At 38.6% G+C, this 20831-nt stretch overlaps 1 protein-coding gene across 6 annotated transcripts in view; it reads right to left on the reverse strand.

Moving 5' to 3' along the window:
• METAP1D (methionyl aminopeptidase type 1D, mitochondrial) overlaps positions 1 to 13007 on the reverse strand; it is a 44562-nt gene extending 31555 nt beyond the window's left edge. For 2 of the 6 annotated variants that reach the window (XM_086896893.1, XM_086896896.1), the window contains exon 1: positions 12899 to 12972. Coding sequence is in view for 2 of the 6 variants with exons in the window: in XM_086896895.1 (XP_086753021.1) it covers positions 12899 to 12947 (49 nt within the window). In the remaining 4 variants the exon portion in view is untranslated. Of the gene's footprint in view, positions 1 to 12898 lie in introns of all 6 variants that reach the window. The other 4 variants (XM_086896895.1, XM_086896894.1, XM_086896897.1 and 1 more) reach the window with 4 other exon arrangements.
• Between the last annotated feature and the right edge of the window lie 7824 nt (positions 13008 to 20831).

Genomic DNA, 20831 nt, shown 5'->3' on the forward strand with positions numbered 1-20831 from the left:
GAAATAAAATAAGTGTAAAACAGGCAGAAAGTAACAGAATGTTTGTGTACCAAACATTCAGACTCATTTATTCAAAAGATGTATTATTAAGCTAAAAAAGAGAAAAAAAGAATACCTAATTTCTGAACTACCTTCACCAGGTTATTCACTCTGTATGGTTTATTGAACTGTTCTACTGTCTGATTCTCTAAGCTCAACAGATTAAGCAAGGGAGTCTTTGCAAGAATTTAGGTCTCAAACTCCTTTTTCTAGACTGAAAAGGGTTTACACAGTCTTTTCTTCACAGATAGTAAATCTGTAAGAGGAAATAAATGTTTTGCTTTTCACAAGATGAAGATAATCTAACTTGCCAGAAAAATATGACAGGCACTTCTCCTGAGAATGTTTAGCTACTTTGTCTGCAAAACTGGGCAGTAACCTATGAAATTCTCTATAAGGACATCCATTTAATCAATTACTAATTTGTAAACTCAACTTAGAACTTCTAGATTCAGTCGCTTACATGCTAAGAATCCTGCTGCACATTTTTTTCACACAGAAAATGTTAAGTCTATCTCAATCTACATGCATAGCCTATTGAAAAGTGATGTGACTGTGAATTTGAACCTAACAGACCTGGCCACAACTTCATAGATGTCAAGGCTCCTGATCTGCGTTCAATAGGCAAAGAGCTACAGTAAAGTTGATTCTGACATGGCTGTTCCCTTGGCAATGGCACAGTCATTGGAAGCCCTATGCCCATGCCTGAGCCGTGCTTGCTCATCCTTCAGTGATTGGTAGTCCACTGTCACGGCTTGTCATACTGGAGGAGACATGAGAGAACTGCTGCTTTTCTCCAGACATCCAAGGTTATCTTCATCTGGTTGAACTTTCAGCTGCTAACACCCCACCAATCTGTTTTGCAACACCCATCTGGTTTCCACAGCTAGGGATACTGTTGCAGCAAGCTCTGCCAAAGTCTTTCCATCAGCTACCTCATTCTATACCTGATTTTGTCAAGCAGCTTTTACAGAAGAGTTATTTGGACAAAACAGCCTCCAAATGAACAAAAACAAGATTGTCTTTATCAAGGATATTTTAGAAACAGGCACTTCTGCAGTCTTTGGCTTGCTCTGCAATTACATTCTTGCCAGAAAACATGTATTAGTTAAGGAGAGTATTCTACAACTCAAAACTCTTAGAAAACATCATGGTACTACTCAGAAAGCTGCTGGGACAGTTATACCAGCAAAATAATTCTTGCTGGTACAACTTGATCTTTTTGATCTTTTTGATTTCCCAGAAGAGAACTGTTCTCATGAGATGAGCTTCTGCTGATTTAGTAGGGTGTGTTAGAGCATGAATAAATCTTCATAAACCCAGACAAGACCCACTACAGTATTTACTTCTTTAAAGAACACCCATTTCTACCGTGACTCAGGAATTATGTTTTAAATAATCAGTGCAGAACAACCAGAAATGGCTCAGAGAGTTCAGACCTGCCTAACCACTTCACAGGTGTTAGTTCAAAAAGAACATGGCAATGAGATTAAGCCTTGTCATTCACATACTATTTCATCCATGAGGCACGAGTGTGACTCGATGCTCAGATCTGCACAAATGTCTACGGGCAACACCTCCTCTCAGTGTCAACCCAGCATGTCTTTGTGAAATGCCTACCCACTTTGTCCAGTGGAAAAGGACCTCAACTCAACAGCTCTAGATGAGTTTATAAGTACACTCAAGAGCTGAGAAGTCAAGCAGAATACAGCTCTGCAGTGACTGCACCATTTCTTACATATAACATCTTCATTTTACATGGAGGGAAGCTAAGAATTCACTTGGGCTCCTGCCCAAGTCCATTTTCACCTGTGTCTATCAGTAAATCTGAGACCGAACAGCTACCATTTATATGAGAAACAAACTTGCCATTTTCTTTCAATGTTATGCCACATCTGTTGACTTTCTTTTTTAAAAAATACATAAGGCAGGATATAATTTAAATTTATGAACAAGAAAGTATGAAACAGATAATCTGAGAAGTATACAAATTTCTACAGAGAACATCTGATATGCCATAAGAATTAATGTATAAATTCAGATCGTGTTCATTACTGCAACAGTTCTTCATGGTTCAAAATTAGCTTGATCTAAAATGAAACACAGCTTTAAAAAGGTTTTAACAATGAATACCTGAACATAAACATCTTTAAAATGTGAAAGCTGGACACTTTATAGAGCTGGTTAGAGTAGCTGGCTATTTATAATCTAAACTCAAAAAAGAACAGTGCGCCTTTCAAAAACACCCATGGAAGTTTTCTCAGGCTGCATGCTAGAGAGTTTGTCTGCCAAAAGACCTCCAAGGAGCTCTGAAGAGCCCTTTATTCTCCCTTCTAAGGCTTCCATGCAGCAGGACAGTTTGTTGAACACTCGGTTTTTAACATTATCCTTTTTCTTCAGAAATTACGAAGGGAAAGACATTATTGACTTGGAAAGGACGTAGTCTCTAAAAGTACAACGAACAAACTTTCTATACCTTGTTTCTATATCATAAAACATTACCAATGTTTTTCACACAAACAGTGTTTTCAATATGAAGTACCTTGAGGGAATATAAAAATAAAAATAATAAAAAAATGAAATAAAAATAAGAATAAAAATAAAAATTTCCCTTGTCCCCCAAGGAACAGCCAGTTAGCATGCAGATAAAGCCCTTTGCCAATGACCCGTCCTGATGGTAACATTTACCAATCACTTCTCCTAGATAATTTTAGAAACATAGCAACATAACATAATAACTATGACAAAATAGAGAATTCTAACACTTCTTATTATACTAAACATAGCCACATACTATATTTTCCTCCCTAAATTGCATCCAATAAACTACAGGACCTTACCCTGTGGTATGCAAATTTTCATGCATACTCTCTCGCATTTCACTCCTACAATTAAAACATGCACTATTCTGGTTACATGGCACATCTTAGATGTGAAGGCAACTGCAATTAAGTAATTACATATGACTGTGAATCTACTAAAGATGGGGTATTCATTTCTATCACATCTCTAACCCAATGCAGCAAACCAAGATTGGGGCTAAATTGAATATTTAACTATCCAAGCTGGACTGACTACACATTTCTGATACATAACAAACAATACACAGTTCTTTTCAACTTGTGACTTGACAAAACCCGGGAATTTGATAGCAAGACTTTAATTTAGAAAGCAAATCCATTATCAGTTTGTTTCAGCTTTCTACATGGGAGTCCATGTTGCCACTGGAGGATGCTTACAAAAATGCTCAATAAGCTTGAAGAACAGTGAACCAACAGGTCACAGCCAGGGAGGTCTGTTCTAAAGCACAGGTCAGCTTTGTCCCTTCTGTTGTTGGGCAGTTTCTGCCTGCCTGACAGGCAGTTGACTGTGACATTTCTGGAGAAGCACCCTAAAGAAGAGCACCATACTATGCAGCGCTGGCTGGCAATGAGTGCCTGGGGCAGGAGACTTCTCAGGGTGGGAATGCTGTGGAAGCCCCAGAGTGAGCGATGGGTAGACAAATGGCTAAGGAAACCTGTGTGCCAAGAGTTACTGAGCAGAGGAACATAAGCTTTGACAGCAACTGCAGAGACAGATGTAAGGGTCAGGGAGAGAAAAGTTACAATAGCTCAGACAAAAGTGTAAGTGTCAAAAGAAGCAGTTGGCAAAACAAAAAAAGGTAGATAACATCGAAATTTGACAATCAAAACATAAGTCATATAAAGTGGGTAAGAAATGACCAACCGAGAAGAAACCCTTATTATAAAATAACACAATTTCAATGTTTTGAAACAGTTCCTTTTTAAAAATCATCTAGAGTCTGTTTTCACCCTAGATAACACCAAAGACCAGTGGTGTGACCTGAACACACAATATGACTTTTCTTAAATGGAAACTAGAACTTGACTTCATACAGTGCCTTCATACTTCATGTGTTATAAATTACTTTAAATACTGGCAGGCAAACAGCCATTATGCACTCAAGAGCTCATATGTAATAATACTTAGCATTTTTATAGAGCTTTTCATCTTCAAAGTGCTTTACAAACAACTCATTTATCTCAACCAATGCACCTGCAAGGAAGATAAAAATCTGCATTGTAGGTGGAGAAAGACCACAGAAAGTTCAATGACTCATCCAAAGCCACGCACACTGCCAGCCCCAAATATCCCTAGCTCCTGACTCCTAGTGCCATGAAGGACCTGAGCCCCACTCTTTGTTGAGATCATACCTTCTCTTCAGCCACAGAGCTGTAGGAGAACTTGTTTTACTGTGAGGCAGTGGCAGAGTGCCAGCCTAGCTGGAGACCCTCCCTTTTCCAAAGCTGGTAAGTTCCCAAGGACTGCTAGCTCCCACCAGGGTCACCAACCTCAGGAAGTGGGAAGTCCATGAGATGCCAAAGTGAGACTCAACACAGATTCTTAAACTGATTCACCACCAAGCAATGGTGAAAAAGCCTCTGCGCTGGCAGAAACCTTTCCCTCTCTCCTTATTTATTTCTAACTGCTGCATAGACTCCAGAGAAGGAGATTCCTGCATGTCAGACAACAGAACCTTGAAGCTTCTGGCCTCTGAGTACTGCCACAATTCAAGAAAACAGCTTCACTCCTCTGGTGTTCTCTAACTATTAAAAACTTTCAATGAAATTTTGCCTTCAAGAATGGCAATTCTCCCTGTTGGTGACTGGAAAAAAAAGTCTTAACAGGATTATACTGCATGATTGTACTTTTAACTTTCCAAGGTTTAAAAATATCTGATACGATTTTTCTTAAACCTCAGAAACACCAGGAATGTCAAACCTGGAGCAGATGAGAAACATGGAAGGTGTGAACAATAAAATACCTGTACTGTGCTACAGCAGACCTTACATTCCCTTACACAGAGAAAATGAATAATGTACTTTTAGTAATAACATCTTTATTTCAGATGTTTATTAGTCACTAGATTTAAATATGTAAGTCTGAGAATCCTTATCTGTTCAGTCGCCACATTTGTGAACCCAGAGCTCAGCAAGGTTCTCCAGCCACTATAGCCCCTCCCTGGGTAAACAGCTCATGTTTAAAAATATAGGTCAGTCAGACAAACTGTTAACAGAAAAGCAAACCCCACTCTTTCTTAAGATATTGAAGAAAAAAGTCTCTCTACATGTACTGGTATAACATGTTAGTTAAGCAAACACAAGCGGCAAAAGACAAATGCATGGCAAAAATGTATGTAGCTAGAAGAGCTCTGCTACCCTGCCCAGTTGAACTGGGTATAAAAGGCAGAATAAGAAGAAAGCAGCAGTCTTTAATTACTCTTCCCCATCTTAATGTTTTAAACTTATAAAGAAAACAAATAATAAACCCACATAATCCAAAACAGCATGAAGAAACAACTCCTGATCATTAAGCAGAAACTACAAGTTCCCCACATTTAGAAGACTTTAAAGCTTATTATTTCATTGATCTAAACTGACCTTGTGTTGAACTGCCAACACCATGCTTTTAAAAAAAATATGATAAATATACAACTCCCGAAGAAAATAAAGGCATATAAGAGCAAACTAAAAATAAAACATGCAGGAAATGCAATTAAATTTAATTACATTGAACACTAACATTCATTCTGCAATCAGAAAAAAATTCTAAAAACATTTTCTAAATTAAAAACTCCACCATAATATTCTACAGCTAAAATAATATGCAATTTTTATATAATGCAGTTTTTCCAACAGAACAAAACAGATGAAAGAGCAGCATGCAAGAACAAAATCAAAATATGTAATTGTATCTACTAAACTCTTGAAGCCTAAAAATGATGATGCAGTAAAAAACCACCCAACATCATAATAGTAATGCTGCAACATTTTTTGCTATTTTGTTTAATAACTCGTCACTTTATTTGTATGCAGTAATGAAGAGATGTCACAGCAACTCATGTCTGTCTCTGTGTGCTCTATTCTTTCCTGCTTCTGTTTCCAGGGTATGTTAAAAAGAATCTTTTCTCCTAATCATCAGCAAACCAGTACCAGATTTCACTTGTGGAAAAGTATGCTACCCATCAGTACAAGGCAATGCTCCATAAAAACAACAAAGAAAATAAAAAAAAAAGCAAGAGGCTAGGTCTGAACACAGTTTTCTTTCAATTCCCTTGGGAATCATGGTTCTATAGGTCTTGAATTCCCAGGCAGAGAGGATCATGTTCATCAGTTACGGCAGCTCCTCTGGGCCTAAGTCCAGGTAGACTGCTTGTCTAAACTTGATGAAATATAGGCGCCATCAGGTAACAGCAGTGGTCAGGGAGACTCCAGAAATGTGTAACTGAAAACTAAAAAATGAAATTAAAACAAGGCTGTAGCCAAACAGCCTCTTTCTACAGGATGCAATAACTGTAAGGCAAAGAGTTTACAACATACAGACTGCTCCTTGTATACGTTCTCTTGCCTTTTCACATAGATAATATGAAAGCTGGATTGGGCAAACAAGCACATTTTAACAAACATTGATTTTAAATAAAAATGCTTAGGAAAGAAATCACTGTGACAAATACACATAGCTTGAATAGACAAACCATTAAAAAGAAGTCATTGCTTTGTAACCCACTCCCCCTCCCACTACATTACTTCAAAATATTTTCAAATTAAATTTTCATACTAATAAGTATCGCTAGATCAACAGCACTGGGATGTGGTGTCTAGAAGCACTGCAAGCCACCCATCGTGGCACATCATCATGTCAAACTGTCAAAGAGAAGAGGCAGCAAGACTCTCACCAGATGTGCATTTTGAAGTGCTATATGAATGTGCTTGTTTGGGGGTGGAGAAGGAAGGAGGAACCAAAAAAAGGAATATTGTCAATCCCCAGTTGATAAGATCATTGTAACTGGGCATCCTACCGGTAGTTTTAGCACAGAAAAGGCCTTTTCAGGCTGCATACACCATCAAGTACTACTTTGAAATCACAGACTGCAGTAGACCAGCAGGACTGACACTGAAGAATGTTCAAAAGCTCCTAAGTTTTTGTTTAAATTTCCTCTTGATTCACAACTGTCACAATGAGAACATCATGTCTTCTATATCCAAATATCACGGAAAGGAAAACCAGCTTAGATTTCATGACACAGACCTCCACTGCAGTTTTAGCATCAAAACAGATTCAAAACCAGAAGTAGCTTGTTTCCAAGGTGACTTCAGCCAAAATTCACACCTTTTCAGAATAAAAAAAATATACCATAACACCATAGAAATATTTTTTGTTAGCCTTAATCTTACACTTCAACTTAGCTATACATGAAAGCCACACAAGAAATGAGGTTAAGTGTGCCAAACTGGCTCAGTAGGGTTTCCCTTGCACAGCTAGAGAATACCCATGACACACAAATCTAAAATTTTATAGATATGTGGTATGTTGTTTTTATGTGCACCTTAAATTCAGCTTCTGTTCTAGGTAGAGTAATTCAGTGCAAAAACTTGAGTAAAAGAAATTCTATATCTAAATCAAGAAAGCCACTTTACTTATGTCCTGCTAAATTCTTATGTACTTATGTACTACTAAACTGTGTGCTTGCCTGGTAACTTAGGAGCAGCAGGCTCAGGCCCTGTTTCATCCTGCTGATGCTGTGCTGCCACAAAACCCTCCAGAAATTACTCCCTCAGTGCTAGAGTTTCTCCATCCATCAGCTAGTGCTCATGATTTCAGCCCCTTTTGTCTGCCTTAGCTATCTGCACTGCGAGATCTCAGAGGCAAAAAAAAAGTTTTATTATATGCTCACGGGACACTTGATCCTGTGATTTTAGGGAGTGAAGCTATCTGCTCTAAAATACAAAACAATTCACTATTTAAGGTCCAAAATTTCTTTAGGATTGATTCAATCCTCCATTTTTTCTCCTCAAACACTATATATTATTCTAAGCAAATTTAAAGGCCACCAGAGATCTGTCATATACTCTACCACTATTCTTGATGTTTCAAGTTACAGAACATGCAAGGACCAAGTAGCCAGACACTTCAGAGTTTGATCCTCCACATAGCCTCAGCTATCAATCATCTTCCAGTACAGATTTTAGAAGTCTGTATTTTTGTTCTCTTTAATTTAATCTCTAAAGATTGTGAAGTGGTATTCTTTATTTCACTGATTTTCTGTATGAGTAAAGAGGAGGTTAAATCACTTATTTGGTTCTTAGCAGAGCAACACTAAGATTTGTGTGTGTTGGTTAACACTGCATCTGTGAGCCTGAAGAGTTGAAGACTGAAGCAACACCTTTAAGGAGAGACAAAGTTTGCCTTCTGTGCTGCCCAGAGGCAGCAGTGAACTGAGTATATTGAATTAAAATCACAGACATGACTTTACATTTCAGACTTTCCACCCTATTACATGGTATTATGTTGATATTATGTACTTCGCTTCCACATCTGCAGCCAGGTAAGGAAATGCCAGACAACAGAATCTGGCAGGCAGTGTAAAAGTTGTGCATGCAAACAGTCCTCGCTCAGATATCCCTATGACCAATTGTGAAGACAGAGACAGCACTCTAAAATCTGCTTTGTAAGCACAGCAGCAAGACAACTCCCTACGATGGGGAATCCCACTTTCTTGCTTGAGTCATTCCCAGAGCTTTCTGATATTTTCCTTCAGGGTCAGTAGCCTATGCACAAAGCTTGACAATGGCCCTTCATGGAATGACCACCAAGTACAGCAAGCTTCTGCAGATGGTGGAAAAGTCTCAGAGCCCTGCATAGGAATGGAAAGAGGAAGCAGCACTTTTCCTCTTAGAAAAAGCTCCAGGTATGCTTTAAGGAAAATTCTGCAAAATGCAAAGTGATACATGCAAAATACATTTCCAAATTAGGTCAATTTTTCCTGAAGGATTATGGCTGGGCTTACTTTCCTTAACTTCTGGCATATGAAAATATATCTGTCTAATACATTTATCACACACTAAACACTGGCAAGTTACAGGACACTACTGGGATCTGGACACCCCAGATATAAGGCATGCAGAGCAAACATTCACAGAAAAGCTGAAACTAAGTACTTTTCAGGAACTTGTCATTAACATTGTCTCTATGTGGGTTTTAGCTGTAACCACAATGGTGACGCTCTGGTGCCAGGGCAATGGGCACATTCCTCCAAAGGAGAAAAGACTTAGTCTGAAATGAATGGCTACAAGAGTAGGTGTGGGTCACTAAAGCTGTTGATGTGGCAGAAAATGCTGGTTTTCAGCAGCTGTCCAGGACATCTGCTAATGACTTTCCTTCATTAAAAGGCAATCTTAGCTAATGCTAAGAAACCTAAGCTCACAGAGAAACCACACCCTACACATCCACCCACAGCCTGAAGTGATAGATCTTGTAAGAAAAAAAGACACAGTGTGCTGCCAACAATACATTACCTCTCAACTGAAAGAAGAGAACAATTAAACACTTTATTGAAAGGGGAATATTTTTCTCTCGTGCCTCAAACCATGAAAGTGCATGTCTTCCCCAGAGTTGCTGCACAGTTGAAATGGGAATAATTCCTCGCCTGCCTGATTATTTTCGAGACAGAGATGAAACTACCTTAGGATCATTTAAAAAATGTTGAAAGTGTACTACAATCAAATGGTTTGAACTTCTACCATGCCTCACTTGCAGCTCATAATGCTAATATTAAATTCTGGAGACATGAGTCTGTCTACAAATTAATGGAAAATGTGAATTAATATTTTTTTCCAGCTAATTGCCCAACTCATATATCGCACAGTGCAGCCATGCACATTTGATCTTGAAAACTCTCTTGCACAAGTTTTAAATCTCTTTTTCTCATTAAAAAAAAAATCAGAAATACAGGATGTATTTAATTTTAAGTCTGGAATACCAGGAAACAGTCAAGTCTCTCCAAAATTGTTATCTGTATATTCTATGGTTAATTTTTTAAAAAGTACTGGAAATTACTATAGGTAAAGATTAATTGTTTGAGTTGTACATTTCTGAATTTCTTTTTAACAGTAAGAAAAATACAGACAAAGAGATACTTCTACCACTTGAATATTAATAGTGCTAAGAAGATTTTTATGATTCATTCTTAACATGAGAATGGTATCTAATATGCTGAAATTTGTGGTTAAATATGCCCATCAAAGAGCAAGCTATAACATTTTTTAATAAGAAATATAACTCCTGTTTCAAAATGCACCATCAGAAAGATGGAAACAGACTGATTCAGTAGCATATGGCAGCAAAAAAGAAATCTGAAATGAATACTTTGATTTCAGAGAAAAAAAAAGAAAACAATCTGAGTCCTTTCACTTCCTCTTAGAAATACTAAAAAGTTTGAATTTTATAAAACCATGAGCATCACCAAGGTCTGCAGATTAAAAAAATGCAAGAAATGAACTGTATCAGAAATACTGCTCAATAAAAGATTCAGTAAAGCAGGTACTTCATTTATTTAATCACTTCCCAGATGCAGACCCCATAGCACACTTCTGTACAGTAACACAGAGTCCAACATAAAATGGCAATTTAAAAGTTGGTTACCAGTTTTACCATCCTAAATGTCAAAGATGCCATGTCTTACCAGAAAGAAAAACTATATAAAATTACATGTCTGCACTCCATCTAGAGCATGTAAACCAGATCACATTGCCTCAGTCACTTGCTATACATTCTTCATTAGTCCAACTAATGTTTCTAACTTGTGTAGTTCATCAGGATAGTTTGATGATTTTCATATAAATACCCTGCTGGAGAAGAGTTTATTATTCCTTTAATATACACAGTTTTGGCTAACCTAACCATGAAGTACAGAAGATACTCAACCATGCATTACTGACAAGGCTTGTGAACCAAACTTGTGACCTATGGCCCAAAAAAATAAAAAAAAAAAGAAAGAAAACCAAACCAAACCCCAACTCATTTCTGAAGAGACTCGTCACTTCTGGGCAAACTTGAAAGTGTGAGGGTTTGAAGCTGTACTGCAACAGAATCAACTCCAGCTATGTCCCTCTGTTTTTATAAAAAATAAAAAAGGTTTTAAACCACATTTATGTATCTCCTCCTCATTTTACTAACAGAGGGGAAAGAGTAACATTCTCAGAAAAATTTTGAAAACAAACATCTCTAAAAGGCTCTGTAGTCACAGAAGAAGAAGCATCACACAACATCTCACGTGCTGGAGATAGCTATAGTCAGGTGCAGTTTTCAGGTTCCCCACTGAGGAGTCTATGGACAAATTCCCAGTTCCACAAGGGGCTGAAGAGGCAGCTCAGCCCCTTACCAAGCAAACAGCCAGTCTAGGAACACAAACTACATATGCAAGGGATGTATCACCCTGTCAGTCTATTCTGAATTGATTTTAAAAACCTGTCCCACAGTAAGTCACACAGACTGTCACAGAATTCATATTCATTGTTAGTGAAGCAAGATCTGGAACCAATTATATCAGCATTGAAAACAAAAGTAACACATTTTAGGAGTGTCTTCTCAGCAATTATTCCCCTGTGGCTCTAAAACCTGAAATTTCATTATAAGTAATTAGGGGCTTCTACTCTACAATAATTTACCTGTATTAAATAAATATATCTGTAAGAGATTACTATGCTTTAAATCATCTAAGATACAATTTTAGATATAGATGCAGTTATTTCATGTCTTCTACTTTATTACCAATAAAGTAGCACAGATTCAATTATGATAATATCTGAAACTGTGATGTCTAATCAGACCATTTATAAGCCAGTGAATCACCACACAATCCATACTATTTCTAACTGCAAACTCTGACAGTGACTATGATGTGTCTGTGTTCTGGTGCTTCCTGGTTTTCCTTTACAAAATAGTAAATTCAACTCATATTCCTATGCATTACCTGTAAAAATTTTTTTGAATACTCTTCAAGGAAAGGTGACAGCTAAAATGCAGTTCAACCCACTGCTAGTCCACCCTGAAATGTAGCATTTGAGCATACAGAATTTCACAAAGGTTTGTGAAAACTCACACCCTAAAGAGTTGTTTGCCTTTTCCTTGGGTTGAAAGTGTTTGAATTCTGACATTAGCAGGGCAGAGACTATTCAAATAACTTCCCTATATGATTACTGGAAAGTAGTTTTTAATTTCCTAGTCTCTTTTTTAATAAAGGGTTTTTTTAGGCTAGCCTAAGTCCTTCTGAACTGTGGTGAAAGCATTTAATCAGTATACCAATTTCCAAGATCTCTGGATCAAGGTTTGATGCCTCAGCAAAAGGCAGGAAGGCTTAACAAATTTAATTTGCTAGGTTCTTTTAACTGGACGACAGACACTGGGTTTTTAGATGCACATGGGGCTGAAGAAGGATGTAGGACATGGGCACACAACTTTAACTTGTGTAAGGTTATGTGGTAGAAAATGTACTCCCCAGAGAACCTCAGGGCTCGGGGGACAACAGGCCCTGAAAAGCCATTATACAGACGGGCGTGCCAGCAGGTAAGAAGTCCTGCAGTTTAACGGGTTGGCAGAAGACACCCGTATACTTATATCAGATTACTTCAGCAGCAAAAACCACCACAGCAAAACTAGAGCAAAACATTCCCACAGCCTTCCGCAGCGCGGGGTCCCCGGGACGGCGGGAGCTGCCGTGTGCCGGCCCCAGGACGAGCACAGCGCCGGGGGAACACGCCTTAGTAGAAGCCCAGACTTGACAGCAGCGGCCGCTGCTGCGAGGCCCCGCCGCCACACGCCGCCCCCCGCCCGGACGCCTCAGCGCGCCCCGGCCGGCGGAGCTCTCTCTCGCAGCCCTCGGCAGGCACGGCGGGACCTTTCGCTCCTCGATTTCAAAGCGAGCCCCGACTGAGCAGCGGCGCGGCGGCGGCCGGCGGGAAGGGCAGAGCGGCGGCCGGGCCCGCGCCTCACCCCGGCGGCAGCGGCGGCGCGCACTCACCTCCGCTCCGCAGCGCGCGGGCGGCTCTGGGCGCCGCCATGCTGCCCATATGAGGCGGTCACGTGTCCGTGTGTGGCGGCGGGCCCGGAGCGCCCCCCTCGCGCCCTCGGCCGGCGTGAGGGATCCGCCCTGCCCGGGCAGCCCGCAGCGCAGCGCGCCCGCCGGGCCGGCCTGCCGCGGCTCCCTGGTGCCCGGAGCTGCTGCTAACTGCCCTTCTGTACGGCTCCATCCTGCTCGGCTGCACAATACCCATAGCAGGATTGGTAACTGCGCCTTCGGCCAGCGGGAACCATGGCAGTGAGACAGAAAGCGGGACTCCGTCTCGCATGAGTTGCAACCGTACTATTCAATGGGTGCTGGAGCTACCTCATCATTTCTTGCCATTAAAAAATAAACAAAACCCAAACAAGCAAGCAGACAAGCAAACACTACCACCGTTACCTCACCTTATATTTTTATGAATAAAATAGGAACTACCCTATAAGAAATAATTAATGCAAAGGAATACTAAGGCAGGTGCCAAGTGGAGGGTGCCTGACCTTTTGTAGTGGTGCCAAGTGACAGGATGAGGAGCAATGGCCATAACTAAAACACAAGTTTCATCTCAACATGAGGAAGAGCTTTATGGTGATGGTGGCAGAGCATTGGAGCAGGCTGCCCAGGGAAGGGCTGGAGTCGTCCTCTCCGGAGACATTCAAAACCCACATATACAAGTAATACAAGTAATGATTTCTTATATTCTCACACATATGTTATGATCTTTTTGTCCTTACATACATTCATGTGTACACACACAGTGATAACCTGTGGGATAAATAAGTAAATTGTCAAGAGAACTGAGGCTGTTTATCTCCACATTTATTTGCCTCCTGGTACAGCCATTAGCAGTTTTTGACTTCCCATGTACAAGTTTTATGATTTAGATAAAAATAGACTCAAAGCCCAAGGTGGATGGGAATGCTGAGCTATTTACTTACATGTGCTTCAGAAAAAGCCCACAAAAAGTATGAATTTAAAAGTTACACTTCAAGCATTTCTGATTTTAAGGAGCAAATTCCAAGCATTCTCTGACCAAAAAAAATGTACTGTGATCCTCATAAACTTTGCTAGTAGAAGTGGCTCTCTTAATCAGCTGCCACAGCATGATAGGCAGCCTATCATATAGCTTATATCCAGACTACACGGTAGTTTAAAGATCAATAGAATACCCTGCACTGCCTTCAAAAAATAAAATATTCCCCTTCTTATAGCCACATTCTGCACGAACTGACATGTTTCATCATCATTATTCAGTGAGGGGAAAATGATAAGGTTTTCAAAGAAATAAAGATATAAATATGGAGAAAGCATTGCTAAGGTGATCACCTCGTGAGACCATTACCCACTGCTTGCTGGTTGAGAGTATGCACACATTTCATTAGCAGGGCCAAAATGTGCATGTCGTCACTTTGTTCCTAATTCTACAACGCAGCATGGTCTTTCAGGAGCGTGAATTGCATTAGGCATCATTTTGTCCTCTTTTGTATCTTGGCAAGGCTTTAGGAATCCAGACACTCAACCATTAGTTCTACAAAATCAAAGTGCAGTGTAAAGCAAACACACATTCTGCTCCTTGGCCTAAGCAACTATATATACTCTTGAGTGGGTGTGCTTAAAGAGAACAGAACACTTCACTTGAAAGTATCCATGTATGATACACCACGTTTTCCACAACTATCAGTAAACGAGAGAAACAGAGAGCTCTAAAGCTGCCTAGTCTCACCTTTCTTATTTGAGTCAGACAGTATTTCCTACTCAGTGGAATAAGGCAACTGTTAGAGAAAATGAAATGAATGCTTGGCTTTTGTCTGCATTTCTAAGTCCTAAATTCCTTATTGTAACACTCTGAAAATTGGTTGATGGCATAACAAAATGAAGGCTATTCTAGTTATGCTACCACCTTTGTAATTACTTTGTCCTTAAGTGTCAGGATATTTCACAAATAGTTGTATGTACTGACTAGTGGTTAGACAGGACCAATTATTTTTGCATGCAGAAAACAAGAGGGAATCAATCAAATTATGATCAATTACATTTCAAGCAAACTGTGTAATTTTTGCAATCTCTGGATGCATCTTAAGCCTAATAGTCATTATTCAGTAGTCTCTAATTTATGCTTAGATGCAGGTTTTCTCCTTTGGCTGAGAAACACAACATATATAGTCTTTAGGACCTTTATAGCAGTAAAATATGGGGTGAATATCTGCGAAAAGAGAGACACACCTAACACAGCAAACCAGAAAAAAAAATCTTACTCCAGTGTTCAAGTTGTCACCAAAAGCAAATACATCACTTTCTTCTTCATGTGTATAATTGTCTTTTGGTTACAACTGGCAAATCCCATAAAATGTTTAAGATGGAGAGGTAATGTATCAAGATGTCCTGATCATCAGTTTGAGAGGCAGTTTTGGAGATACCACTTTTCAGCCCAGGGTTTATTCAGCACGTCTGTGTGAAAGACTCTCCTTGAAGAACGCTTCACATCCCATTTCACACTGGGTCTGTGCTGTCAAAGCAATCAAGTGCTAAATGTAGAATCTCAACTTTATTTCCTCCCAAAGTTGGGCAGGCTGATATTAAAATAAGCAAAAGTGTGCTAAAGACAACATAAAGCTAGGTTTTTACATGCAAGTTTCAAAGCAGTCTGTAACAGCCTGTAAGACAACAGTTTTATCTTATGCACACACAAATCTTTTATAAACAATATAGAAACACAGTTCTAGTTTAAGTATAGCAGCTGAGGTTAAGCTTAGATCCTAACTTTTGAGGTTATGGTCAGACCAGCTTCGGAGATCAGGCTTAGACTTTCCTTTTAATATCGTCTTAAAAGATGATTTTGTTCCTCAGCAGCTTTTGCTGATGAGACTGGTGCTGTTTGGGTCCTGTTCTAACCACAAATAAGTGTTCTTTTTTTCAGCACTGATGTTCATCTGGTCCAGGGTGACCGAGTTTAGAGCCCTGAACTTGTAAAAACCCAGAAATCTCCTACATCAGTGATACAAAATATGAATAACCAGGTAAAGCTGCACTAAATAAAACTTACATTACACCTCGAATGAAAGAGAAATAACATATTTACAGGTCCGCATAAAATTAAATTAATTCTAGGCAAAGATTTTCTCTTTTCTATGAAATTATGAAGTTTTAAAACATGAACACCCCATATAGCTCAGAGAAAAGCCTAACTAGAAGAAAGGGAAGCATCTAAAAATAGCAGCTATTGAACATGGAACACCTCTCGTATTGCCCTACCATTTAGAAACAAAAAAAGGGATGTCAAGCTCTTCCCATTGATCTAGATTTTCTTTACGTTTTATCTCTTCAGCTCAAACTGTGCAACAACCACAAATGGAGCACATACCTCCTGTGTGAGGAATGTTTACAGCATTAGATGTTCTTTATTTACTAAAGAAAGAAGCTAGTGCTACTCTCAGAAAAAAAACCAGTGCTGCTCCTGCTATATAGATTTTTTGTAAAGGCAAAGAGGGAATTCTGAATCCTCTTCCCAAGGCTTTGTCTTCATTGTGTCATTACCTGAGATTCCTCCAGTTTGGCCTTATATCTGAAATGAGGTTTGAAGAGCCAAAGTAGGACATTTTTTCCAACCTTTTCTCTCTGCCTCTGGTCTGGGGAATTAAAAATATTTTGAATATGGAAATCTGAAAATTTAATGATCCTTTGTAGTCTAGCTTGTACCATTCTAGATCTAAAAGGAAGCTGAGATACACAGTGTGTAATGTTGTTTCTTGATGTGTATTACTGAGGGATTTATTGCAAGGAACAAAGAACTTGGTAAGCATGTATTTGAATGAGTAGCTATGGGCAGAAACTGGTAGTTTTATTATTTTTCTTTTTACATTGTAAAAAAGATGAGTGATAGGGAGGCAAGCTCATTCCTACAATTTTCCCACCAGTTATAAGCCAGTATGATAGCAGATAGCATGCCCTGTCTGAGCTGAGCTTGCACCTACTTGTATTGCTTTGTTAAACAGCCTTCCATTTTTACTGGCTGCACTAAATTTTAGCCTTACAATTCCAAATATTGTCACTGGTGTGGTTAACTGCGTTTTGTAAATGGAACATTTTAATAGAAAGAGCCCAGGGTTAGATTGAAATCTCACTGATCACTGGAGAAAAGAGCTAGCAGTGTAAACCAGCTGCAATTACTGAAAATCATGAACAACAGCATGGGGAAAAATATTTCTGATTACTTTAGGATGATTTTTTTTTTCTAGAAAACAGAAATATCTGCAACACATACTTGCTTATGATATACAGATGCTAATATTTTACTATGCTTTTTTTCAAGTTCAAGTCCAAATTATCCTAGCAAGCTATGTTTCACAAAGCAGTAGCATTACAGAATAATTTTAAATTTGAAAGCTGAAACTCCAAGGTTTTATATGAAAGGCTCACCAATGTAACAGGTATTTCTAGTTCTAACAGTTTGATACTGAAGAAAGCAGGCCAGAACTGACACTGTAAGGAAAGGTAAAATGGCAAAATATGCAACATAAGATTTTCAAGCTTTCTAGTGTCTGACAGTCATAAAATATGATAAAGGAGAAACATAAAGAACAACAAAGTCTCAGTGAGAGACAAAAAAAATAACTGAAAAAAAATCTATATAAGCGCACAAATCCTTCATACAGACATTATGGGCTGCTTACCCTCCTGCTGACATTGCAGAGAGAGACAATAAGTCAGTCTTGAATTGCCTAAACTGCCACATAGCAGCTTTGTGTGTTAGTTCGTAGGAGGCAAAGACATTTGCTGCCCAAGACACTCCTTCAGCAACACACAGACCTTTATTCCTCCAACTACAGCAGTTAGTGTCCTTCAAATCCTGCAGCTACTGGTAGTTTGCTTTCTCAGTTCTGAAGCTATAGGTATTCTGTTGTATTTCTTGAGATTATTAGTTGTTGAACAAGTTGTTTCCAAGTATCTGCAGTAGGTAACTTTTATGTTTCAAAATACCTGAAAGTGAACAGTTTGAACCAGGTTTCTGAACATAAAACACTTTTCAGAGCTTTATTTACCCTTAGGACAAAATCTTGTATTCACACCACTGACAATATCTTTACCTTGGAAGAAAATTTGTGTCTGTCAATTGAGCTAAATTCACCATTTTACTGATTTTTTTAAAAAGTAGATTCACTGTTGTTGTGGCTGGATTTGTAAGTGATAGAAGGACAAACCAGCATCCTGATGACAGAAACATCTACAATGAAAAACTTTATAAATATACTCAGATCTTATATACATTCTGAATATTTAAATGCAAAAGATTATCTAAAATTCTTTATCAGTATGTTATGCAAAATTTCACTTGAAATTTGAGATAAGTGACTGAAGAATCTGGTTTTATCAAAATGAGAAAAAGTCACTAAACCTATTATTAATAACACTATTATTAGTGTTTGCTTTAAGTTTCTGTTAGCTAGTAATAACTGTAAAGAACAATAGCAGCTTAAGAAACCTAGGATAACAGATTAAGTATTTGAACAAAAATATTTTTAATCCAGGATTACTTTAGCATCATATTGTGCCCAAAATAAGAGAGGCCCTCCAATAGCATTCTGCTTCAGCTATCCAATTCTCGTGCCCCCAACATCTTGAGTGAAAGAGTTGCTACTAAGCCTCAGTGTTAATTTGTTAGCTCACAAATCCACACAATTGAACCCCTCCAGTACCTACTTGCCATTCCATACAGACAGCTGTTAATAGTTCACACGTCTTCTCAGCATGCAGAAGTCAAAAAACACTAGTTGTGTACTACACGACAAAGTATTTGTTTAAACATAGTAGGAGGTCCCTGCTCTTAGTTATGTTAATAAATACAAACATTACACAAAACTTACTAAACTTTTATAAATAGTATTACACTTTTTTATTTCACAATATGACTCACTGAACAGCTGGAGTTGCTGCTGTGTGTACTTCTGAGACAAGCATCCTGCAGTTCACTAATAGGCGAAACTTGTTATCCTGTTGAAAATAACAAAATATCCAGACTGGCAAGCTAGGATTTTGTCTAGCAGCATCCTGAAATGTGGGTATTTAGTCAATTTTACCATGAATGCATAGTTTCTAAAATGTTAGTTTGAACAGATGCACCCCACAAGCCTACTGAAGGAAACTGGCATATGCCCCCCAGCAGCGTCAGAAGAGCTATTGTAGTGTTCTAGCTGTCCAACAAGAATGTTGCCTCCTTCTCTTTGCCAAGGGATAGTCCAGACAGTTAAGACCACTTCAGGCAAAGTCAGCAGGGTTAGTTTAATTTGCTGATGAAGATTGCTTCAGATAATTGGCTTAATTTACTGTAATGGAGTAGGGTGTACTCACAAGGTCTTTCCTGGCAGCAGAGCTGCAGAAGCTGCAAACTGCTGCAGGATGGGAAGATTAAAAGTTTCTAGATCTATAGGAGGCTATTTACTCCTATTTTTCATGCAAAGAAGTTTGTGCAGTTCACACGCACATCCTAACATCTCAGAATGTGCCCAAGACCATACTGGAATGAGACACCAGGAAAGGAACTGGAAGCACTAATTCAAATGCTTTCAACTGTGTCAACATAAAAATAAAAATCTGATCTGTTATAAAAAAATAAATCTGCCCTTGTCACTATATGAGAGAAGTTTCACTCTCTTAAGTGAAAAGAGTTTCACTCCTTTGCTATTTGTGAATAGCAAAAGGAAATTGTGATTAAGGAAAGCAATTTTGTGCTTTTCGGCTCAGTAATTTCTAAGTGGGCAAACAGCCCATTAGGCAGTGCTTCTTGTCAGTCCTACAGTTTATTCAAAAGCTTAAGCTTGGGAGTGTTACTGCAGGCTGCCCCAAAAAGCATCCTGGACCTCTATGCAGGAACCAAATGTATGCACAATTCTTCAGTTCAGCTCTCCCACTTCGGACTTATCACCAAGATCTGAACAAATTCAATAAAAAAACCAAACCCCACACTCCCCAACTTAACCTCAGCCTTACTACTATCAGGAAAGGTCTTTTAACAATTGTTACTGTTGATTAATAGATTTGGATACTACAGTAGATGAAAGATGTATCATACAGCCAAAATATTCTAATCCAGAATAAAAATTTCTAAAAATAATTTAATAGGAAATACAAAAACCCCCACATTTAAAAATTATTAACATTTAAAATATTTCATGTTTAAAATATTTAAGTTATTTCACTTCCTCCACATCACAACGTACAAGCTCCAGTTTTGAAAGCTGGACCTGAATCCCATTAGGACCATCAAACATGGTCCTAATTAATCAATTTCAATAATCCTTATTCAGATTAAATCCTCTGAAGTCTAAACTACCAGAAAAGATAACAATTTATTCCTTTGAGGGTGGACAGACAGGATATTTAATAACTAACCTCAGGTCTGCGAAGTAATGCATAGCAGAACAGCATCAAGGAACTATATAAAGGCACTTGGCTTCTTACAGATTTATGTTTCTTTCACTACTAGTAATGCTTTTGGAGTCCTCACAAAGTCTTGGCTGGTTCCCCAGCTGAGATCTTCCTGAAAATCATGAACCTGAAAACTTGGGGGTTTGAAAAAGAATGTGCTTGAGGCACTTTAAAGGCTTAAACAGAATGGGTCTGTTCACTTCCAGCAGCAAGATGCACATTTAGCATAGGGTAAAGAGTCAGCACAGGGGAAACACCTGAGACCACAGAACCAATATTGTAACCTGCTCATGACATTAAACCTGCACAGACCTTACACCACACAATAGGATCCACAGAGAACAGCCCGAGGAGAATAATGTTAGGAGAAATTTGAGATTGCTTAGATTTATATATTAACTTTCTATTCAAGTATCTATTAAGTCTTGATCAAAACAAAAGGGTAAAAAAACTCATACAATTGAAGTAACAA

Source organism: Cyanistes caeruleus, chromosome 7, assembly GCF_971803275.1.
Source record: "Cyanistes caeruleus chromosome 7, bCyaCae1.hap1.1, whole genome shotgun sequence".
NCBI classification, from domain to species: domain Eukaryota; kingdom Metazoa; phylum Chordata; class Aves; order Passeriformes; family Paridae; genus Cyanistes; species Cyanistes caeruleus.